The sequence below is a fragment of the Engystomops pustulosus genome, chromosome 3 (genome assembly GCF_040894005.1).
Source record: "Engystomops pustulosus chromosome 3, aEngPut4.maternal, whole genome shotgun sequence".
NCBI lineage: Eukaryota > Metazoa > Chordata > Amphibia > Anura > Leptodactylidae > Engystomops > Engystomops pustulosus.
The window spans coordinates 11,283,863-11,308,250 of record NC_092413.1 but is presented as its reverse complement, the minus strand read 5'-3'; the positions used below and the strand labels follow the sequence as shown (position 1 = coordinate 11,308,250).

The 24,388-nt window shown below is 47.7% G+C and overlaps 1 protein-coding gene across 6 annotated transcripts in view; it reads left to right on the top strand.

Annotated features, from left to right (window-relative positions):
* TP53BP2 (tumor protein p53 binding protein 2) overlaps positions 1–24,388 on the top strand; it is a 95,287-nt gene extending 70,899 nt beyond the window's left edge. For 5 of the 6 annotated variants that reach the window (XM_072140030.1, XM_072140031.1, XM_072140029.1 and 2 more), the window contains 17 exons: positions 4,145–4,292; positions 7,023–7,136; positions 7,436–7,515; positions 7,698–7,799; positions 8,156–8,330; positions 8,420–8,601; positions 10,225–10,389; positions 11,914–12,145; positions 12,679–12,789; positions 13,419–13,567; positions 13,791–14,193; positions 15,001–15,785; positions 16,936–17,073; positions 17,896–18,029; positions 19,957–20,123; positions 23,645–23,844; positions 24,025–24,388. In XM_072140030.1, coding sequence (XP_071996131.1) covers positions 4,145–4,292; positions 7,023–7,136; positions 7,436–7,515; positions 7,698–7,799; positions 8,156–8,330; positions 8,420–8,601; positions 10,225–10,389; positions 11,914–12,145; positions 12,679–12,789; positions 13,419–13,567; positions 13,791–14,193; positions 15,001–15,785; positions 16,936–17,073; positions 17,896–18,029; positions 19,957–20,123; positions 23,645–23,844; positions 24,025–24,066 — 3,327 coding nt within the window. In that variant the 3' untranslated portion in view covers positions 24,067–24,388. The remainder of the gene's footprint in view (positions 1–4,144; positions 4,293–7,022; positions 7,137–7,435; positions 7,516–7,697; positions 7,800–8,155; positions 8,331–8,419; positions 8,602–10,224; positions 10,390–11,913; positions 12,146–12,678; positions 12,790–13,418; positions 13,568–13,790; positions 14,194–15,000; positions 15,786–16,935; positions 17,074–17,895; positions 18,030–19,956; positions 20,124–23,644; positions 23,845–24,024) is intronic. The other variant, XM_072140033.1, reaches the window with a different exon arrangement.

The following is a 24,388-nucleotide window of genomic DNA, read 5'->3' as shown; positions in this document are numbered from 1 at the left end:
CAGCCTGTGCCCAGGAGACCGGAGGAACCAGTTCTGGGGAGGAGGTGCTGGGCAGGTGACTCAGCCGCCGTGGCTGTTTGCCTGGTTACTGGTTACATCATGGCCTGCGGGAGGATACAATGTGTTACATTATATGTGAGTCACCCCGGGGTATCAGCCTGCGTGTTACTGTATATGTCCTGTATACATGCCACGTGGAGCTGAGGTCACCTCCGTGTACCCAGACACAAGTGTGGGTATAGTCATAGTGTCAGTATCCAGGAGTGTAGGTAACTGCGCTCCCAAATCTAGGTTAGGAAAGTGCATCCCTGACAGCTGCCTTGTAGTCACACTTTAGTCCTGCTGCTACTGTTAATTTATATTCCAGCTCTGTGCTCTCTGCAGCCATTGTCGATGGAGAGATGTGCAATCAGGCCTTTGTGTATGTTGTTAGTAGCAGCAGGACTGTGATATATGGATTTATATTCCAGGACTGTATTCGGGTTGTGTCCTCGCACTGCTGTGCTCTGTGCTCTCTGCAGCCCTGGAGAGATGTTTGATCATACCCATTGATCTCTGCGCATTATGTATGACGGGGACCCAGACCATGAAGGACATTGCTGTGATCTCTGCAGTCAGTGGATGACACGGTAATATCCGCCGCGCAGCCATCGCCGCCTCCTGTTCTGCAGATTTCAGGTTCACCTCGTAGATGTTGCTGATTTGTGCAAAAAAGAAAAATCTGCAGTGGTTGCAGCGTCCTGACTCCGGTCTGCGCTCCCCTGATATATGGACCACACCTGCAGAACCAGCCCCCCGATACCTGTAGTCACCTTCATGGGTATCTCTTATGTATGGGCACAGCCCACCTCCACTCAGCTGCAGGCTATCCTCCTTCTCAGCTACTCACCCCATAGCTGCTGCCTTGTCTGGCTCTTCTGACCAGGCTACACTCTCCTCCCCGTCTAGTCTAAGGAAGCTATTGCCCCCTCCACATCCTAGATGACCAGGGAAGCTATTGCCCCCTCCCCATCCTAGATGACCAGGGAAGCTATTGCCCCCCTCCCCATCCTAGATGACCAGGGAAGCTATTGCCCCCTCCCCATCCTAGATGACCAGGGAAGCTATTGCCCCCTCCACATCCTAGATGACCAGGGAAGCTATTGCCCCCTCCCCATCCTAGATGACCAGGGAAGCTATTGCCCCCCTCCACATCCTAGATGACCAGGAAAGCTATTGCCCCCTCCACATCCTAGATGACCAGGGAAGCTATTGCCCCCTCCACATCCTAGATGACCAGGGAAGCTATTGCCCCCCACCATATCCTAGATGACCAGGGAAGCTATTGCCCCCTCCACATCCTAGATGACCAGGGAAGCTATTGCCCCCTCCACATCCTAGATGACCAGGGAAGCTATTGCCCCCTCCACATCCTAGATGACCAGGGAAGCTATTGCCCCTCCACATCCTAGATGACCAGGGAAGCTATTGCCCCCTCCACATCCTAGATGACCAGGGAAGCTATTGCCCCCTCCACATCCTAGATGGCCAGGGAAGCTATTGCCCCCCTCCCCATCCTAGATGACCAGGGAAGCTATTGCCCCCTCCACATCCTAGATGACCAGGGAAGCTATTGCCCCCCACCACATCCTAGATGACCAGGGAAGCTATTGCCCCCCTCCCCATCCTAGATGACCAGGGAAGCTATTGCCCCCCACCACATCCTAGATTACCAGGGAAGCTATTGCCCCCTCCACATCCTAGATGACCAGGGAAGCTATTGCCCCCTCCACATCCTAGATGAACAGGGAAGCTATTGCCCCCCACCACATCCTAGATGACCAGGGAAGCTATTGCCCCCTCCCCATCCTAGATGACCAGGGAAGCTATTGCCCCCTCCACATCCTAGATGACCAGGGAAGCTATTGCCCCCTCCCCATCCTAGATGACCAGGGAAGCTATTGCCCCCTCCCCATCCTAGATGCCCAGGGAAGCTATTGCCCCCCTCCCCATCCTAGATGACCAGGGAAGCTATTGCCCCCCTCCCCATCCTAGATGACCAGGGAAGCTATTGCCCCCCTCCCCATCCTAGATGCCCAGGGAAGCTATTGCCCCCCTCCACATCCTAGATGACCAGGGAAGCTATTGCCCCCCTCCCCATCCTAGATGACCAGGGAAGCTATTGCCCCCCTCCCCATCCTAGATGACCAGGGAAGCTATTGCCCCCCACCATATCCTAGATGACCAGGGAAGCTATTGCCCCCCTCCCCATCCTAGATGACCAGGGAAGCTATTGCCCCCCACCACATCCTAGATGACCAGGGAAAGCGATTGCCCCCCTCCCCATCCTAGATGACCAGGGAAGCTATTGCCCCCCTCCCCATCCTAGATGACCAGGGAAGCTATTGCCCCCCACCATATCCTAGATGACCAGGGAAGCTATTGCCCCCCTCCCCATCCTAGATGACCAGGGAAGCTATTGCCCCCCACCACATCCTAGATTACCAGGGAAGCTATTGCCCCCCACCACATCCTAGATTACCAGGGAAGCTATTTCCCCCACCACATCCTAGATGAACAAGGAAGCTATTGCCCCCCACCACATCCTAGATGACCAGGGAAGCTATTGCCCCCTCCACATCCTAGATGACCAGGGAAGTTATTGCCCCCTCCACATCCTAGATGACCAGGGAAGCTATTGCCCCCTCCCCATCCTAGATGACCAGGGAAGCTATTGCCCCCTCCACATCCTAGATGACCAGGGAAGCTATTGCCCCCCACCACATCCTAGATGACCAGGGAAGCTATTGTCCCCTCCCCATCCTAGATGGCCAGGGAAAGCTATTGCCCCCTCCACATCCTAGATGACCAGGGAAGCTATTGCCCCCCACCACATCCTAGATGGCCAGGGAAGCTATTGCCCCCCTCCCCATCCTAGATGACCAGGGAAGCTATTGCCCCCCTCCCCATCCTAGATGACCAGGAAAGCTATTGCCCCCTCCACATCCTAGATGACCAGGAAAGCTATTGCCCCCTCCCCATCCTAGATGACCAGGGAAGCTATTGCCCCCTCCACATCCTAGATGACCAGGGAAGCTATTGCCCCCCTCCACATCCTAGATGACCAGGGAAGCTATTGCCCCCCTCCCCATCCTAGATGACCAGGGAAGCTATTGCCCCCCTCCCCATCCTAGATGCCCAGGGAAGCTATTGCCCCCTCCACATCCTAGATGACCAGGGAAAGCGATTGCCCCCCTCCCCATCCTAGATGACCAGGGAAGCTATTGCCTCCTCCACATCCTAGATGGCCAGGGAAAGCGATTGCCCCCCTCCCCATCCTAGATGACCAGGGAAGCTATTGCCCCCTCCACATCCTAGATGACCAGGGAAGCTATTGCCCCCTCCACATCCTAGATGGCCAGGGAAAGCGATTGCCCCCCTCCCCATCCTAGATGACCAGGGAAAGCAATGTATGGCTTTTTCCACCCGATCTTCTCCAGTCTGACCTCAATTTAAGTGGGTGCATCATTGTTCCCATGACTATGATGAGGGAGGCCTAACCCTTGTATTACAGTAGGGTTATCCTCTGCCTGCGATTCTGCTGCGGTGTTTGTGTCCCGGTTCCTCTACATCCGGGTGTCGCTCTGCTGCCTCGTGTCTTCACGTGAATCATCTCTCTGCGCTTACGACATCTGTGTGTTTAAACCGTTCCGCTGAGACGCCAATATTTCCATGTGGATGTAACGTGTACCTTCTGACAGGCCGGGGAAAGTACAGGACGGCAGTGGCATCTCCGGCAGAGGGGGCCACATTGAGGGGCTTATAGTCCAGGAACAAATGTGTCCCTAGTAAAAACATAAATAATTCTACTTGGCCCCTTTACCTTGTTTATAGGGTAGAAAGCCTACAAGCTGGTAGAGGGCTCTGCGGGGGGAACCCTAGAGACCCTGTACCTCACCCAGATGCCCCCCACTACTATAGTCCTATTGCATTGGGGGGCAGGTTGTTTGTTAGTCCCGGGTAGGACTGTGGATCCTGTCCCTGTACCCGGGGCTTGTATGTGATGTGTAGGCCCCCGCCGGGTGTGGACTTGTGCTCCATATCTGCAGAATATCCATCGTTCTTCAATGTCTCTTATCTATTCTTTTTTCTGATTTTCTTCCAGATGTTCCTCACGGTTTATCTGAGTAACAATGAGCAGCATTTTAGCGAGGTGCCGGTCACCCCTGACACCACCTGCAGGGACGTGGTGGAGCTGTGCAAGGAGCCCGGCGAGGCAGAGTGCCACCTGTCTGAAGTATGGCGAGGCAGCGGTACGTATAGATATGTATGGCGGTGTAACACCCTCATGTACGCTTCTCTCATTTACACTAGACCAGCAGGGATCTCCTTCACTACTCCAGACAACCAGGGAAACTAATAATGTGCATCACTTCTGTAGTCTGCACTGAATCCTTCACTTGCCAGGGACTCTCCTCGCTGCCTCACACCACTGGGAAAGTGATTGTAACACATCTACCACCCTAGACCAGCTGGAAAGTGTGCATGAACCCGTCTGATATCCTGAACCACCAGCGATGGCCTAACGTAGACTACAAGGGAAGTTATAGGGGTTATCCAGTTACAGCACGTTATTCCCTATTCACAGGCTAAACGATAAAGGACACCAGTAATGCTAGTATTAGACCCTTACACTACCCTAGACCCCCTGAGAAGTCCTCACCAGTAATGCTAGTATTACATCCCTACACTACCCTAGACCCCCTGAGAAGTCCTCACCAGTAATGCTAGTATTACATCCCTACACTACCCTAGACCCCCTGAGAAGTGTGTAGTAACCTGTCCTCACCAGTAATGCTAGTATTACATCCCTACACTACCCTAGACCCCCTGAGAAGTGTGTAGTAACCTGTCCTCACCAGTAATGCTAGTATTACATCCCTACACTACCCTAGACCCCCTGAGAAGTGTGTAGTAACCTGTCCTCACCAGTAATGCTAGTAGTAACCCCTTACACTACCTTAGACCCCCTGAGAAGTGTGTAGTAACCTGTCCACACCAGTAATGCTAGTATTACATCCCTACACTACCCTAGACCCCCTGAGAAGTGTGTAGTAACCTGTCCACACCAGTAATGCTAGTATTACATCCCTACACTACCCTAGACCCCCTGAGAAGTGTGTAGTAACCTGTCCTCACCAGTAATGCTAGTATTACATCCCTACACTACCCTAGACCCCCTGAGAAGTGTGTAGTAACCTGTCCTCACCAGTAATGCTAGTATTACATCCCTACACTACCCTAGACCCCCTGGGAAGTGTGTAGTAACCTGTCCACACCAGTAATGCTAGTATTACATCCCTACACTACCTTAGACCCCCTGAGAAGTGTGTAGTAACCTGTCCACACCAGTAATGCTAGTATTACATCCCTACACTACCCTAGACCCCCTGAGAAGTGTGTAGTAACCTGTCCTCACCAGTAATGCTAGTATTACATCCCTACACTACCCTAGACCCCCTGAGAAGTGTGTAGTAACCTGTCCACACAAGTAATGCTAGTATTACATCCCTACACTACCCTAGACCCCCTGGGAAGTGTGTAGTAACCTGTCCACACCAGTAATGCTAGTATTACATCCCTACACTACCTTAGACCCCCTGAGAAGTGTGTAGTAACCTGTCCACACCAGTAATGCTAGTATTACATCCCTACACTACCCTAGACCCCCTGAGAAGTGTGTAGTAACCTGTCCACACAAGTAATGCTAGTATTACATCCCTACACTACCCTAGACCCCCTGGGAAGTGTGTAGTAACCTGTCCACACCAGTAATGCTAGTATTACATCCCTACACTACCTTAGACCCCCTGAGAAGTGTGTAGTAACCTGTCCACACCAGTAATGCTAGTATTACATCCCTACACTACCTTAGACCCCCTGAGAAGTGTGTAGTAACCTGTCCACACCAGTAATGCTAGTATTACATCCCTACACTACCCTAGACCCCCTGAGAAGTGTGTAGTAACCTGTCCACACAAGTAATGCTAGTATTACATCCCTACACTACCCTAGACCCCCTGAGAAGTGTGTAGTAACCTGTCCACACAAGTAATGCTAGTATTACATCCCTACACTACCCTAGACCCCCTGAGAAGTGTGTAGTAACCTGTCCACACAAGTAATGCTAGTTTTAGATCCTTACACTACACTAGACCACCTGGAAAGTGACTATTAAACCCCCAGGAAGTTTGCAGTCTTTCTGATAATGAACTTCTCTTGCTCTCTAAATATATCTGTGTATGACTCCTGATTGTGCTGCAATCCCACTGGGGGGTGGGGGGTCCTGCAGGGGGACGGGACCTGTAGATGGTGATTGTGTAATACTGTTTGTCCAGTCCTGTGTATCCAGAGGAGAAGAAAGGGGCTTTGTGTTGGCAGGTTGAGCCTTTGGCAGGACAAAGCGCCGCGCTCTCTGCCCGTAATTCCCATTATTCATGTGAGGGCCGCGCTGGTGGAGCGGTGTCCGCTCTTATTACACCCGTACTGCTATGATTGACGATGGATAATAGTCACATATATAATGTATAGATATTAAGTATATGCTTTACATGCTCTGAACCCCCCAAATACCTGAAATCTGAATGTCACATTTCACCAGGAAGGGGGGGGTGGGTATGCACCCATTGGACTATCACGCACCCATCGGACCATCCTTCCTGCTGTTGAGTCCAGTGATACCTGTGCTTAGGCTTTTGCCACTTTCTGTGCATTTTTCAAATCTCTTTGCACATTTTTGTTCTATAATTAATTATTTCTGACATTTTGTAGAGGAAGAAATCTTAGAAATGTAGGGAGGGGGGGTGACCTGCGCCACCATTACGCAGTACGGAGAAGACCTTCAAGGGGTTGTCCCACTCTAGCAACTTATAGGAAGTCCACAGAATAGGTGCCCGATTGCTTGGGACCCCACTGTGGCTCCCGCCAATATTCATAAGATTAGGCCTCCCATGACAACTGGTTCCTTTTCTCCTGTGTTACAGAACGTCCCGTGGCGGACAACGAGCGCATGATCGATGTTCTGCAGAAGTACGGCATGCAGCGCAACGAGGTGCGCTTTTACCTGCGCCACAATCGCCCTCCGTCTAGAGAGTCCGGTGAGTTGTCCTGGAACTTGTCTACAGTGATTTATTATGTAGTAGTGGGGCAGGGGATGCAGCTGCAGGTTTCCTCTTGCTGTGAGAGGGGAAGAGGGAGCTGAAGTGGGATTACACAGGCCTAACATCACCAAGATGGGAAGTCGTGGGGAGAACAGTAGATTTTAAGTTTTACCTAATCCTGCCCAATGTAACTGCTTTATGACATTGCTATAGGGGTTTTATCAATGTCCGTGAGCAGAAGGAAATTTCATGTGTTTTTTTTTTTTTTTTTTTTTTTTTTTGTTACCTCATTTTAGGAAATCTACAAAGATCCCATGATCCCAATGTGAAGAGAAATGGGGTGAAGGTTCCTTCTGATAGGAGGATTGAGAATGGGGTGAGTATATTACGTGTCCCTATACAGACTTCTATCTCAGTGTTACCCCAGACGCCAAGATTTGTCTCTATCTATAGCTGTAGTGTATAGGATAGCTATACAAATCATTGTCCTTCTGTGCTGATGGGTTGTGGTAGAGTCTTAGAGCGCAGTAATGAACTTTGATTTCCCCTATGAAATAGGTGAACGGCCCCAGGATGGACATGACTCTGGCCGAACTGCAGGAGATGGCAGCGAGACAGCAGCAGCAGATCGAGGCCCAGCAGCTAATGCTGGCCACAAAGGTAAAACCACCGACACATTCCTGCCAATCAGGTTATGGCGCTCCAGGGAGTCCCGTTTTCACTTCCCAGGACGTTGACCTGGTTGCAAGTGAAGAGTCTGAGCTGCAATCCCAAGCACAGCCACTATACAGTGTACGGCGCTGTGCCTAGTGGATTGTGAAGAGACAGCAAAAGTGTGTCCCTGCAAATAGCTGATTGTGGGGGTATATCAAATTGGAACCCGCTGATGTTATATGGATCAAGTATTTAAAGGAAAATCCTGATATATCACATTAGCTATTAGCACAAACTACACAAAACGCAGTGTGAGCTTTACCCTAAGTCGTAGTTACATCCGGTCTATGAACATCCTGCAGGAGCAGCGCCTGAGGTACCTGAAGCAGCAGGACCAGCGTCAGCAGCAGCAGGCCAGCGAGCAGGAGAAGCTGAAGCGTCTGCGGGAGATCGCCGAAAACCAGGAGGCCAAGCTGAAGAAAGTGCGGGCATTAAAGGGTCACGTGGAGCAGAAGAGGCTCAGCAATGGCCGACTAGGTGAGCGTCTGCGTTCTGTCCTGCACGCTCCGTTTTCTCAGATTGCTCATAAGAGATAATGGATTTCTATGGTTTTTTGTTTCGCTTAGTGGAGGAAATCGAACAGATGAACAACTTGTTCCAGCAGAAGCAAAAAGAGCTCATGGTGGCCGTGTCCAAGGTGGAGGAACTGAGCCGCCAGCTGGAGATGCTGAAGAACGGCCGCATTGAGGGCTATCACGACAACCAGTCCGCTGTGGCTGAACTCGACCGACTCTACAAAGAGCTTCAGGTAAGTGATGGAGATGGCGGGATTCTCTAATGTAGGGCAGATGTAATGATCAGCAGCAGATAGTCACAGGTTATGGGTCACCACACATCCCTGGTGAGCCACAAACTTTATACAAACATCGTGTACTCTTAGCTGCGGATTACAGGACCTTACATAAGACATATGAGGGGGAGCAAGGACTGACTGGGAAGGAACGTAAGACTCACATGCTTTCTCTATGAGTAGGAGGGAGAAGCAGGACTCACAGGCTTTCTCTATGAGTAGGAGGGAGAAGCAGGACTCACAGGCTTTCTCTATGAGTAGGAGGGAGAAGCAGGACTCACAGGCTTTCTCTATGAGTAGGAGGGAGAAGCAGGACTCACAGGCTTTCTCTATGAGTAGTAGGAGGAAGCAGGACTCACAGGCTTTCTCTATGAGTGGGAGGGAGAAGCAGGACTCGCAGGCTTTCTCTATGAGTGGGAGGGAGAAGCAGGACTCACAGGCTTTCGCTATGAGTAGGAGGGAGAAGCAGGACTCACAGGCTTTCTCTATGAGTAGTAGGAGGAAGCAGGACTCACAGGCTTTCTCTATGAGTGGGAGGGAGAAGCAGGACTCGCAGGCTTTCTCTATGAGTGGGAGGGAGAAGCAGGACTCACAGGCTTTCGCTATGAGTAGGAGGGAGAAGCAGGACTCACAGGCTTTCTCTATGACTGGGAGGGGGAAGCAGGACTCACAGGCTTTCTCTATGACTGGGAGGGGGAAGCAGGACTCACAGGCTTTCTCTATGACTGGGAGGGGGAAGCAGGACTCGCAGGCTTTCTCTATGACTGGGAGGGGGAAGCAGGACTCGCAGGCTTTCTCTATGACTGGGAGGGGGAAGCAGGACTCGCAGGCTTTCTCTATGACTGGGAGGAGGAAGCAGGACTCGCAGGCTTTCTCTATGACTGGGAGGGGGATAGGCTGAACTCACAGGCCTTCAATGCTTTTTCTTTGCTGCCCACTGATCCTTGTTGAGGTATATTTCATCCTTCTTAACAGGTATCTACCACCAGGATGAAGGACTTTACGCAAATGAGCCGGAGGGGCTCCGTAGTTGTTAATGGAGCCTGGAGCCATTGAGGCTCATTTGCATGCAGTATTTCATCCTGGTGGTAGATGCCCTTTAAATAATAGTACTTCTCAATGCGCTGCTTGTTGTCTACATTATACCAGGAGGGTTTTTCCTGGTTGTCGATTTACTTTTTGGGTTATTGTACAGGTGATTTGTCCCTGTAGACCACCCCCTGTATAGCGAGGGCCAGTGCAGTTCTGGAGGGTCCGGCACTTGTTTGTGTTACATGAAGGGCACAATCCTGTATTATCCATGTTGGGGAGACGGTGGTGAAGGTGATGTCCGCATTGGTCATGTGTAGGGAGGACGGCTCCTGTTTCTTCTTATATTTTTAGCCTCCTAATTGTTAGTTCGTGTCCCGGCTGTGGTCTGCCGTTCCCTGAATATCCCCCGGTATAGGTAGATTCTGGGTTCTTTCAGGAAGTGGATCTGGGCTGTGTTTGTCCTCTAGAATTAGCATGCAGGGCTTTGCTCAGCCTGTCTTTTCGTGCCCCTCCGTCCTAAGTGTTTTGTGGTTGTGTGACTCCATTCAGTTGAGGAACAAGCTGAATCAGGAGCAGAATGCAAAGCTGCAGCAGCAGAGGGAGAGCCTGAACAAGCGCAACTCGGAGGTGGCCGCCATGGACAAGCGCGTCAGCGAGCTGCGGGACCGGCTCTGGAAGAAGAAAGCCGCTCTGCAGCAGAAGGAGAACGTACCAGTAAGTGACGCCCATTAACCCCGGCACTGCCAGGCCGCCTCCCGGATAAATGATGGGACCATAAACCCGTCGCACTGGTTGTGTCCCTTCTAATAATAACTTCCCTGGAACAGTTCCTTATAGTTCCCACGCCTCGATTTGCATAAGTCCTTGTTAATATAATATGCCGTACTGTTCCTATAAATCAGCCCATGGTCCTCGGGATAATGGATTGTGTTTTTTATAGCCGACCCAATATCCGGCACACGGTTCACATGGCAGATTGTGTGTCGTGTCGCGTACGCTCCTCCCCAGCGCCAAGCAAGGCTTTGGCAGAGATCCTTGGCTTTTCATGCCCTCTGAAGTGTGAAATGTGGGAGATTTAGTGGACGTGGCATGTAAATTATTGATGCTTGGAACGGGATGGCACTGCATATAGGGTGATGGTGGCATTGCATGAATGGGGCATATCATATACATGTCGTAAATATACGTACAGGGTCATATACATGTCGCGTATATACGTACAGGGTCATATACATGTCGCGTATATACGTACAGGGTCATATACATGTCGCGTATATACGTACAGGGTCATATACATGTCGTAAATATATGTACAGGGTCATATACATGTCGTAAATATACGTACAGGGTCATATACATGTCGCAAATATACGTACAGGGTCATATACATGTCGCAAATATACGTACAGGGTCATATACATGTCGCAAATATACGTACAGGGTCATATACATGTCGCGTATATACGTACAGGGTCATATACATGTCGCGTATATACGTACAGGGTCATATACATGTCGCGTATATACGTACAGGGTCATATACATGTCGCGTATATACGTACAGGGTCATATACATGTCGCGTATATACTTAGAGTCTACATCTCACTTCATGCTTTTATATAAGTTAACCTAATTTTGCTTCGTTCCAATGAATATTTTTGCAGCCATTTCTCACCATTCATCTTTGAGACTATTGACCTTCCCCCTTGGCAAGTCCTCACTATGTGGCCAGAGCGGGGGCCCCACACCTGGACCCCAGTCATGTGTCTGATAGCATGAGAGGTTGTTACAATTATGTTGGTGTACTACTAACAGATTGTTACTGAAACATTGTTTCGAAAAACGGTTTAGAGGATTACGTAAGCTTTAATGCGATTGTAACAAACCCACATCTGTGAGAAGTATTTGTTCTATCCAGGACTTTACAATTGACTCACAAATTATACTTGAAAGTTGCAAAATTGATGCAATTTTTTTTTTTCCTCTCTGCCATTATTGGTCTGGGGGGATGATCAGACAGGATGTCTGTTGTTCTGCCACCTGCAGGGGGACCATATGATACCCGGGCTATCTGCCAATCCTGAGCTCATGCCATTAGATTTCTAATTGAATACGATATTTCTGAACGTTCTGCATTTGGCTGATTTGTTACCCCATCCTGCATGCCCCCCATCTTCTGCTCTGTTGCCGCATGTGTGTTTTTGTGTTGAATAGCTTGCCCCCTCTCTTCAATTTAGATTGCATCTGACGGGAATCTACCTCAGCAGGTAGCGGGTGGCTCCAGCAGAGTGGCGGCTGTCGGCCCTTACATCCAGTCCGCCACCATGCCCCGCATGCCGTCCAGGCCCGAGCTGCTGGTGAAACCTGCCTACACAGAGGGCACCGTGACCACACAAGTGCCCGAAGTGCCGCTGAAGTCACAGACCTTGCCCAACATGAAGACTGCGTCCCAGGGCAAAGCGCCATCCGGTAATTTTCTGACCCATTGCTTGTACATTACCCCTGTATTATAGGGGTGAGAGGCGACTGCTGTCCAAATGTGTGGCCCATAGGAAAACCTTCATGCCGACTTCTTAGAGGTCGTCTGGTCTGACCCCTTATGCTTTCTTCATACGGATGACCTATACCCAGGATAGGTAATCAGTATCAGATTGTGGGGGTCCACATAGATTATGAAACAGAAGGTTCAATCCACCGGGGAACAGCAGGTCAGGTTCTATGTAAGTAGGTAATAGCTAAGCTGTAATACCCTGGCACCACCACTACACGATGGACGGAGCTTTCTGCTGCCATCCACAGTATAGATCAGAGCGTATGGTATAGGTGCCAAGGCTACTGAGTGATACCGAAACCCACTTCTACAGAACCCAGCCCAGCTACTAGATTGGGGCAATGTCACTTTAACATTGACAGTTTTGCTGTGACACTATAGATCACAATGACCCCAGTGTCTGACGCCTGAAGTGTGCATTGTGCTGATGTCTCTCCATTCTGTTTGCCAGGGACCGGGATTCAGAACATCAAACCTCAGCTGCAGACTGGCACCGATTGGAGCGCTGTCAATGGCAACGGCCAGGCACCGGCGAAAGGTGCCACGAATACCCCCGCAGCAGGTGAGTGGACAGGACACGGCGTTACACTGCAATACACCATGCAGGGAAATGGATCACTTGATTGTAGTTTATCGTGTAGCGTTGCAGATGGTTCCTCTGCTGCTGCACTGTTGAATTCAGGGTATTGTTCTCTGTTATCAGCAGAGGCCGACTATAGGGACTTGTCCTTGGGAGACTGGAAAGAGTCTAGATATAAATTTATAAATTAAACCTATGGCCTTGTAGATGGCATTCCCACTGTCATCAGGAAGTCTTTCTTGAAGAATTATCTGCATTTGGGTCAGGGATTTTCTCATTTTACTCATATGCAAACAGACCTTTTGGTGGATTGTGGGTGTTGCCATAAGGTCCATTGCACAAACTCTTGTTCTTATTCGTTGGAGGAGCAGCCGGGAGCTGTCAATCAAGTCTAACTGGGAGTAGACCCGGTTAAGAAAGGGTGCACCAGCCATGGTGCACCAAATAAGCTCCTTTGCATATGAATAATGATGAAGATTTTCTATATGCACGGCCCAGGCGTGACCTTATGTGACCTGGGAGCTGACATACACATTCGACAGGTGTCAGACATTCATGGGCCACGTAAAGACATCAGATAAGGGGTCACAAGCTATTACTGATCTTTCCAGCTCCAGATGCTGACCCCTCTATGAGGGATAAAGACAAGAAGATCAGACCCAGCTCCATGTTTGACTCCGTCCAGCAGCCCCCCGCACTCCCTAACTTCGGGACATTAAGGAAAAACCAGAGCAGTGAAGATCTCCTGAGAGACGCGCAGGTAGGTTCTCTCTTATTATAGAGGGAAAATCTCTTAAATGCCAGTGCAGCGGCCGGACTGGAAGTGGTGCAGATCACATGACCACTGCAGCCAATCACCGGCCTCATTGTCACATGAGCAATAACAGTGATGTCTTGTAACCCATGAGGCCAGCTATTGGTCATTGCCGTCACAAGGTCCTCACGGCTTTGCCGGTAACTAAAATATGTTGTTGTATCTCCAGGCGCCAAATAAGAATGTGGTGAAGGTGCCTCCGCCGGTTCCTTCAAAGCCCAAACAGATAAACCTGCCTTACTACGGTCAGGCCGCTCCAGCGCCTCCCGCAGACTCAAAGCCTGAAGTGAAGACCCCAGCGGCACACAAGCAGAAAGGAGGACCCCCACAGAGGGTCCCTGTGCCTCCAGGCCAGGAAACCCCTTCTCCAGCCAAAATCGAGACCCCTCCTGCGGTGGCCGTGCGTCCATTCACACCACAACCAGTGAAAGAGCCGCCTCCTCCACCGCTCCGCAAGCCTCAGATGGTGGCCGCCAGTTCCATCTATTCCATGTACACCCAGAATCCGGGGAAGAACTACAGCGTCCAGAACGCACTCAGCCGAGCCCAGACCCGGACACATTTCCCCAGCGGTACGTCCATCATTGTCAGTAGGGCAGTGTAACCATGCAGACTGCAACCAGTGTTAGGAATCATCCCTGGAGAGATGTGTAATCATATCTTTGGGTATGTTGTTAGTAGCAGCAGGACTGTGAAATATTGATATATATTCCCGGATTCTATAGGGAGCACGTCCCAACATTGCTGTGCTCTGTGCTTTCTGCAGTCAGTGTTATGAATTGTCCATTATATATGTTAGTAGCAGCAGGACTGTGATGCATGGATTTATATTCCAGTATTGTGTCCTCACACTGCTGTGCTCTGTGCTCTCTGCAGCCAATATATTATGTATTGTCCATGGAGAGTTGTGTAATCAAAGCTTTAAGGTTGTAGGTTAGTAGCAGCAGGACTGTGATACATGGATTTATATTCCAGGATTATAGCTTCTCCTAGTGCACTGGAGGTGTGTACTCACACTGCAGTGCTCTGTGCTCTCTGCATTTAGCTGCAACACAGCATTACATCAGTGAGGAGTGTCTAGTAGATAAATGCAGAGCAGTGAGAACAGGCATCAAGTCTACACCGTTCACATTTCCTTTAATCTTGTACAAAGATAATCTCTATATATAAGGGAATCCTGGTCCCTAGTTGCAATATCTCAGTAGCGCCCTCGCTGGTGAAAAGAAGCATTACATGGAGCCTTTGCAAATTGCACTAATTGGGTGTTTATAAGGGTTTTTTCGCAACCAGATGATCCCTTTAAAGTTTCTATACATATCAGAGGATCCCTTTAATATGTTATTGGGTTTATCAATTTTTTTTTTATCTTCTATCTGCAGTGTATGGTAAACCCGTGATCGGAGGCTCCGCTCAGAACCAGCACAACGGCAGCCTGTCCAGCGATGGTTCGCAGGTAGACGGTAAATCCGCAAGTCCAGAGCCTGAGACGGAGGCCCCAGCACCCGGAAACGAGAACCAGGAGACGGAGAGAATCCCTCGACCTCTCAGTCCGACCAAGCTCCTCCCCTTCCTGTCTAACCCGTACCGGAACCAGAGCGACGCAGACCTGGAGGCTCTCCGGAAGAAGCTTTACAACGCCCCCCGACCCCTCAAAAAACGCAGCTCCATCACCGAGCCTGAAGGACCTAATGGACCAAATATTCAGAAGCTCCTCTACCAGAGGACGACGCTGGCCGCCATGGAGACCATCTCTGCCCCCAAACAGACTGCTGTCACCTCCATCTCCGAGAGCTCTGCAGAAGGGGCCCAGGTATCGGCAGACGTAGACACCGAGGTTCCCTCAGAAAGCTCCTCCACCCTACACGTCATGGACGTGGTTCCTCCCGAGGAGACCATAGACATGTTCCCTGAGGACATTGAGCTGCCGTCACCAGAGCTGGGGCCTGACAGTATTCCTGAGGGGATTCCCTTCGAGGGTCTCCCTCCTCCCCCTGTAGAAACGGAGCTGAATCCAGAGCTGCCGCAACCCCCGGAGCCTTACATTGAGGAATATCCTCCTTATCCCCCACCGCCTTATCCCACTGCCGGAGAGCAGGACAATATGGTGGAGGACACCAGTAACCTGAGCCCCCCGGAGATCACCGGCCACTTCTCCCTCCCTCCAGTAAGTACCAGGCACCATATAATCTACATTTACAGGTTATTCAGATTCCTATGTAGATCTATTTGTCTCCATGGCTACAGACTACAAGCTCACTCTGTGTAGTCAGATCTTGCACCAGGGCTATTTCCATCTCTGATATTTTAGACGCCTGCAGCTGTTCTTGTGAATGGCCACTGGTCTATTCACATCAACCCAGACCCTCATTCTTCAAAGGGTTTTCCACTAGGGCTGGCTTTGTCTCTAAATACTATTCGTGCCTCTTAACCCCCTAATGACCACCATATCGTCCTCTTACGGCGCCATATGAGAAGAAGAATACATGGTGCCGGCGCTGTGCTTTCACAGCCCAGAACTAACAACCGGGATCGAAAAAGCTCAGTGGGATTGAGCTTCCTCTGCCAACAGCAATCGCAGGGCGCCGATGATGTCACAGGTAGCCTGGGGGTCCTCTGAGGGACCCCTCAGCTGCCTGTAGTAGCTTTCTATTGGACCAGGCCATAGACATGTAGATGACAGTATAATGCATTGTCCGAGTGAGATCAAGTGATCTCCTGTCAGTGCCCCCTTGTGGGACAAAGTGGTTATAGATTAATAACGTTTTTTAACTTGAAGTAAAAAAATTAAAATCATGTACACTTTTTTTTTCGCACCAACCCAGCATAAAACAAAAATAATAAAGGAAAAAACAATGCTCATCCATTACAGAAAAAAAAATATAAAAAAAGAAAGCAAATCTTTTAATTGTGTGACACAGAAAGGGTTCAAAGCGCTCTTGTGGTCTCTTGGCGGGGTGCACGCGCTCTTGTGGTCTCTTGGCGGGGTGCACGCACTCTTGTAGTCTCTTGGCGGGATGCACGCACTCTTGTGGTCTCTTGGCGGGGTGCACGCGCTCTTGTGGTCTCTTGGCGGGGTGCACGCACTCTTGTGGTCTCTTGGCGGGGTGCACGCGCTCTTGTGGTCTCTTGGCGGGGTGCACGCGCTCTTGTAGGCCCTTGGCGGGGTGCACGCACTCTTGTGGTCTCTTGGCGGGGTGCACGCGCTCTTGTGGTCTCTTGGCGGGGTGCACGCGCTCTTGTAGGCCCTTGGCGGGGTGCCCGCGCTCTTGAGGTCTCTTAGCGCTCATACACTTTTTGTGTTTTTTTACTTGTAGGGTAAAAGAACAAACCTGAGGAAGACGGGCTCGGAGCGGATCAATCACGGCATGCGGGTGCGGTTCAACCCCCTCGCGCTGCTCCTGGACTCCTCCTTGGAGGGAGAATTTGACCTCGTCCAGAGAATAATCTATGAAGTAAGTGATAGGATTGTGGGCCAGAGACTTTACTCCAGGGTCAGGTATTTTGCAGGCAGAGCTGTCATAGGGACATGGAGGTCTCCTGCTGTATGAATTAATAGATTGTATTGATAGATTTTCCAGTGATTCCCATTATGACTGCAGTAATTTTCTACAGTTACAAAGAATTGCATATCCTGAACGAGGGCATATAAAAACACTGTTCTGGTGTCCTTTTAAAGAACACAATCTCCTCTTTAATATGACACAAAGTAATGTAATTTTCATATACAGCTCCGGCTCCAGACTATGACTATAGCAGTGGATACCTCTGCTTCTTTGGCATCTTTAGGCACAATCCTTGTGCTGTATTAAAGGGGAGATTCTCTTCTTCAAAATAACACCAGAATTGTATGCCACAGTGCAGAAAGTCATAAAGAACTGACCATAGATTCAGGGTTTGGAAGATTCTGATGATCCAAAAGATAAAGATATATTTAGATCTGTATAAATGTCAGAACTGTCAGAACCACATGGTCACCTGGGCACCATGCTGAAGTTACAGATCTGTTTTCAGCTTCAGGGGTGGGGTGTAGGATCTGTGCTCTGCGGGGAGGGTGATCTCTCTTATATCATTCTTATTATAAAACCCCCACCCCCTTATATAACATTCAGTCCTGGTGAATGCCGACCTTGTCCCGCTCGCTCATTACCATACCGCTCGCTCGCTTTGATGGATGAGGCTCATTGTGTTGATGAATGTGGCTGTAAATTCTGCTCGCAGCTTTGGCAGTGACTGGAGCAGTGATGGATGTCCTCTCTCCTCCTCCTCCTGTGCAGGTGGAAGACCCCAGTCAGCCCAACGATGAGGGGATCACCGCCCTCCACAACGCCGTGTGCGCCGGTCACACCGAGATCGTCAAATTCCTGGTACAGTTTGGAGTGAACGTCAACGCGGCAGACAGCGACGGCTGGTACGTCCATGTTATGGGTGGGGCCTTCAGTGTGGAGCTCCGAGGGGTTAAAAATATCTCCTGATCATGTGACTGACATCACATGACCTGGAAAGATTCTATTAAATGGCAGCAAGCAGTGGTCTTATTACATAAAGTATTTTGTAGACTGTGAGCGGATCAGATTACCATACACACTGCAGCCACTGTTATGTATGGTCCCTGGAGAGATGTGTAATCAGACCTCACACTGCTGTGCTCTGTGCTCTCTGCAGCCAGTGTTATGTAATCAGACCTCACACTGCTGTGCTCTGTGCTCTCTGCAGCCAGTGTTATGTATTGTCCCTGGAGAGATGAGTAATCAGACCTCACACTGCTGTGCTCTGTACTCTCTGCAGCCAGTGTTATGTATTGTCCCTGGAGAGATGTGTAATCAGACCTCACACTGCTGTGCTCTGTGCTCTCTGCAGCCAGTGTTATGTATTGTCCCTGGAGAGATGTGTAATCAGACCTCACACTGCTGTGCTCTGTGCTCTCTGCAGCCAGTGTTATGTATGGTCCCTGGAGAGATGTGTAATCATACCTCACACTGCTGTGCTCTGTGCTCTCTGCAGCCAGTGTTATGTATTGTCCCTGGAGAGATGTGTAATCAGACCTCACACTGCTGTGCTCTGTGCTCTCTGCAGCCAGTGTTATGTATTGTCCCTGGAGAGATGTGTAATCAGACCTCACCCTGCTGTGCTCTGTGCTCTCTGCAGCCAGTGTTATGTATTGTCCCTGGAGAGATGAGTAATCAGACCTCACACTGCTGTGCTCTGTGCTCTCTGCAGCCAGTGTTTTGTATTGTCCCTGGAGAGATGTGTAATCAGACCTCACACTGCTGTGCTCTGTGCTCTCTGCAGCCAGTGTTATATACTGTCCCTGGAGAGATGTGTAATCAGACCTCACACTGCTGTGCTCTATGCTCTCTGCAGCCAGTGTTATGCATTGTTCCTGGAGAGATGTGTAATCAGACCTCACACTGCTGTGCTCTATGCTCTCTGCAGCCAGTGTTATGCATTGTTCCTGGAGAGATGTGTAATCAGACCTCACACTGCTGTGCTCTGTGCTCTCTGCAGTCAGTGTTATGTATTGTCCCTGGAGAGATGTGTAATCAGACCTCACACTGCTGTGCTCTATGTTCTCTGCAGTCAGCGTTATGTACTGTCCCTGGAGAGATGTGTAATCAGACCTTTGTGTATGATGTTAGTAGCAGCAGGACTGTGATGTATAGATTTATAATCCAGGTTTGTATCTTCTCTAAGTGCACTGCAGGCATTTTCTCACACTGCTGTGCTTTTTGTTTGAACTGCTCCACAGCCTCTTCTCTGCTCTGGGCGAGTCCACCATATGACTGCTACTTACATTACTTGCAGCATAGGAATGACTGTGAAGCAGTCTAATGCAGAGAGCACAGCAGTGTGAGGACACAACTCCAGTGCACTTATAGAAGCCTTATCCAGAATATAAATTTATACTGCACAGTCCTGCTGCTATTGACACAGGGGTCTGATTACACGTCTTTGTAGGGACAAATCTCCAGTACAATGCTGGAATATAAATCCATACATCACAGTCCTGCTGCCACTAACAGAATATCCAAAAGTCTGATTACACATCTCTCCAGGGACTATACATAACACTCATTGCAGAGAGCACAGAGAACAGCAGTATGAGCCTAACCCCCCCCCCCACCCCCCAATAAAATCCTGGAATAAAAATCTATATTTCACAGTCCTGCAGCTACTAACACACACAAAGGTCTGATTACACATCTCTCCAACACTGGGTGCAGTCTGTATGGTCACACCTGCTGACAGGTTCCCTTTACTTTGTTTTAACCAAAATCCCCCTTTAGGAAGAGCTCTGTATTTGCCTGTGACCACTTCTCCCCTTGTGCTGTTGTCAGGACCCCGCTGCACTGTGCCGCCTCCTGTAACAATGTCCAGGTGTGCAAGTTCCTGGTGGAGTCCGGAGCCGCGGTGTTCGCCATGACATACAGCGACCGCCAGACCGCAGCCGACAAGTGCGAGGAGATGGAGGAGGGGTACAGTCAGTGCTCCCAGTTCCTGTACGGTAAGTACTTCCCAGCCAGTGCTATACATGAGCTCTGCAGCTACTGCACTCACAGAATAGATAACTCCTTAAAGGGGAAGTCCACCCTCAGACCAGAACCATGCCCTCAGTACAGTGCAGTGATGGGGGAGGTCTATAGCCCTTTACTGGCCACACAGAAGCCATGGACAGGTCTATAGGGAAAGAAGAATGTTACATTCACTGACTGCAAGCAAAGAACATAATCTGAAGACTATACTATGATTAAGTTTTATGAGAGAGAACTGGCGCCATGTGTCATCCTCTGTGAGAGGCAGGTGGCGGTAATATATTATCAGATGCCCGAGGGAGAGAACTATGTATCCCAGGAATGTGACCCATCACAGGACTCCAGCGAGAAGTGATCATATACATGTATATTCCTGTACATAGGGGGCAGTATTATAGTAGTTATATTCCTGTACATAGGGGCAGTATTATAGTAGTTATATTCTTGTACATAGGGGGCAGTATTATAGTAGTTATATTCCTGTACATAGGAGGCTGTATTATAGTAGTTATATTCCTGTACATAGGGAGCAGTATTATAGTAGTTATATTCCTGTACATAGGGGGCAGTATTATAGTAGTTATATTCCTGTACATAGGGGGCAGTATTATAGTAGTTATATTCCTGTACATAGGGGGCAGTATTATAGTAGTTATATTCCTGTACATAGGGGGCAGTATTATAGTAGTTATATTCTTGTACATAGGGGGCAGTATTATAGTAGTTATATTCTTGTACATAGGGGGCAGTATTATAGTAGTCATATTCTTGTACATAGGGGGCAGTATTATAGCAGTTATATTCTTGTACATAGGGGGCAGTATTATAGTAGTTATATTCTTGTACATAGGAGGCAGTATTATAGTAGTTATATTCTTGTATATAGGGGGCAGTATTATAGTAGTTATATTCCTGTACATAGGGGGCAGTATTATAGTAGTTATATTCTTGTACATAGGGGTCAGTATTATAGTAGTTATATTCCTGTACATAGGGGGCAGTATTATAGTAGTTATATTCCTGTACATAGGGGGCAGTATTATAGTAGTTATATTCCTGTACATAGGGGGCAGTGTTATAGTAGTTATATTCCTGTACATAGGGGGCAGTATTATAGTAGTTATATTATTGTACATAGGGAGCAGTATTATAGTAGTTATATTCTTGTGCACAGGGGGCAGTATTATAGTAGTTATATTCTTGTACATAGGGAGCAGTATTATAGTAGTTATATTCCTGTACATAGGGGGCAGTATTATAGTAGTTATATTCCTGTACATAGGGGGCAGTATTATAGTAGTTATATTCTTGTACATAGGGGCAGTATTATAGTAGTTATATTCTTGTACATAGGGAGCAGTATTATAGTAGTTATATTCCTGTACATAGGGGGCAGTATTATAGTAGTTATATTATTGTACATAGGGAGCAGTATTATAGTAGTTATATTCCTGTACATAGGGGGCAGTATTATAGTAGTTATATTCTTGTACACAGGGGGCAGTATTATAGTAGTTATATTATTGTACATAGGGAGCAGTATTATAGTAGTTATATTCCTGTACATAGGGGGCAGTATTATAGTAGTTATATCCCTGTACATAGGGGGCAGTATTATAGTAGTTATATTATTGTACATAGGGGGCAGTATTATAGTAGTTATATTCCTGTACATAGGGGGCAGTATTATAGTAGTTATATTCTTGTACACAGGGGGCAGTATTATAGTAGTTATATTATTGTACATAGGGAGCAGTATTATAGTAGTTATATTCCTGTACATAGGGGGCAGTATTATAGTAGTTATATTCTTGTACATAGGGGGCAGTATTATAGTAGTTATATTCCTGTACATAGGGGGCAGTATTATAGTAGTTATATTCTTGTACATAGGGGGCAGTATTATAGTAGTTATATTCTTGTATATAGGGGGCAGTATTATAGTAGTTATATTCTTGTACATAGGGGGCAGTATTATAGTAGTTATATTCCTGTACATAGGGGGCAGTTTTATAGTAGTTATATCCCTGTACATAGGGAGCAGTATTATAGTAGTTATATTCCTGTACATAGGGGGCAGTATTATAGTAGTTATATCCCTGTACATAGGGAGCAGTATTATAGTAGTTATATTCCTGTACATAGTGGGCAGTATTATAGCAGTTATATTACTGTACATAGTGGGCAGTATTATAGTAGTTATATTCCTGTACATAGTGGGCAGTATTATAGCAGTTATATTACTGTACATAGGGGGCAGTATTATAGTAGTTATATTCCTGTACATAGGGGGCAGTATTATAGTAGTTATATTCCTGTACATAGGGGGCAGTATTATAGTAGTTATATTCTTGTACATAGGGGGCAGTATTATAGTAGTTATATTCTTGTACATAGGGGGCAGTATTATAGTAGTTATATTCTTGTACATAGGGGGCAGTATTATAGTAGTTATATTCTTGTACATAGGGGGCAGTATTATAGTAGTTATATTCCTGTACATGGGGGGCAGTATTATAGTAGTTATATTCCTGTACATAGGGGGCAGTATTATAGTAGTTATATTCTTGTACATAGGGGGCAGTATTATAGTAGTTATATTCTTGTACATAGGGGGCAGTATTATAGTAGTTATATTACTGTACATAGGGGCAGTATTATAGTAGTTATATCCCTGTACATAGGAGGCAGTATTATAGTAGTTATATTCCTGTACATAGGGGGCAGTATTATAGTAGTTATATTCTTGTACATAGAGGGCAGTATTATAGTAGTTATATTCCTGTACATAGGGGGCAGTATTTTAGTAGTTATATTCCTGTACATAGGGGGCAGTATTATAGTAGTTATATTCCTGTACATAGGGGGCAGTATTATAGTAGTTATATTCCTGTACATAGGGGGCAGTATTATAGTAGTTATATTCCTGTACATAGGGGGCAGTATTATAGTAGTTATATTCCTGTACATAGGGGGCAGTATTTTAGTAGTTATATTCTTGTACATAGGGAGCAGTATTATAGTAGTTATATTCCTGTACATAGGGGGCAGTATTATAGTAGTTATATTCTTGTACATAGGGGGCAGTATTATGGTAGTTATATTCTTGTACATAGGGAGCAGTATTATAGTAGTTATATTCTTGTACATAGGGGGCAGTATTATAGTAGTTATATTCTTGTACATAGGGGGCAGTATTATAGTAGTTATATTCCTGTACATAGGGGGCAGTATTATAGTAGTTATATTCCTGTACATAGGGGGCAGTATTATAGTAGTTATATTCTTGTACATAGGGGGCAGTATTATAGTAGTTATATTCCTGTACATAGGGGGCAGTATTATAGTAGTTATATTCTTGTACATAGGGGGCAGTATTATAGTAGTTATATTCTTGTACATAGGGAGCAGTATTATAGTAGTTATATTCTTGTACATAGGGGGCAGTATTATAGCAGTTATATATGACACTGTGCGCTGTACACATCTATAGGTGTCCAGGAGAAGATGGGCATCATGAACCGCGGCGTCATCTACGCTTTATGGGACTATGAGGCTGAGAATGACGATGAGATGACCCTGAAGGAAGGGGATTGTATGACTGTTCTGCGCAGGGAGGATGACAATGAGACAGACTGGTGGTGGGCTCGCCTGCAGGATAAGGAAGGATACGTCCCACGTAATCTCCTGGGGGTAAGTGTCGCTGCTGTTGGATTATACATTGTATCCACGTTGTAGAATGTGTGTAATGAAAGGATTGGTAACGTGTCATACCCGGTGCAGCCACTTGGGGCAGTGTCCTCTGTGGGAGGAGCTAATGGCCATCATGACCTTCATATATTGGGAGTGACATTTATTACATTCGTTTTACAGCTTTACCCCAGGATTAAACCGCGACAGAGAACTTTGGCATAAACCAGATCCCGGGAGATGCCGCTCCGCCACAATATGAAGGATTTCACCTTTAAAACAGAACTATATGTATGGACTCTCAGCCTCCAGGTCTCCTGATATTATTGGGACTTCCCATGGCGCCCCCCGGAGGCCACCTCATCTCTTGCACCACGTGACTTTCGCACATCCAGAATCCGGACTTTATATTTCTACGGATTTTACGGATCCTTTTTTATTTTTCTTCACTAACAAAGACTCATATACATTTTTTTTTTTAGCAACTTGTAGATTTAGGGATTTTACTAAAAAAAAACAAAAAACATTGTGATATATTTATTTTACT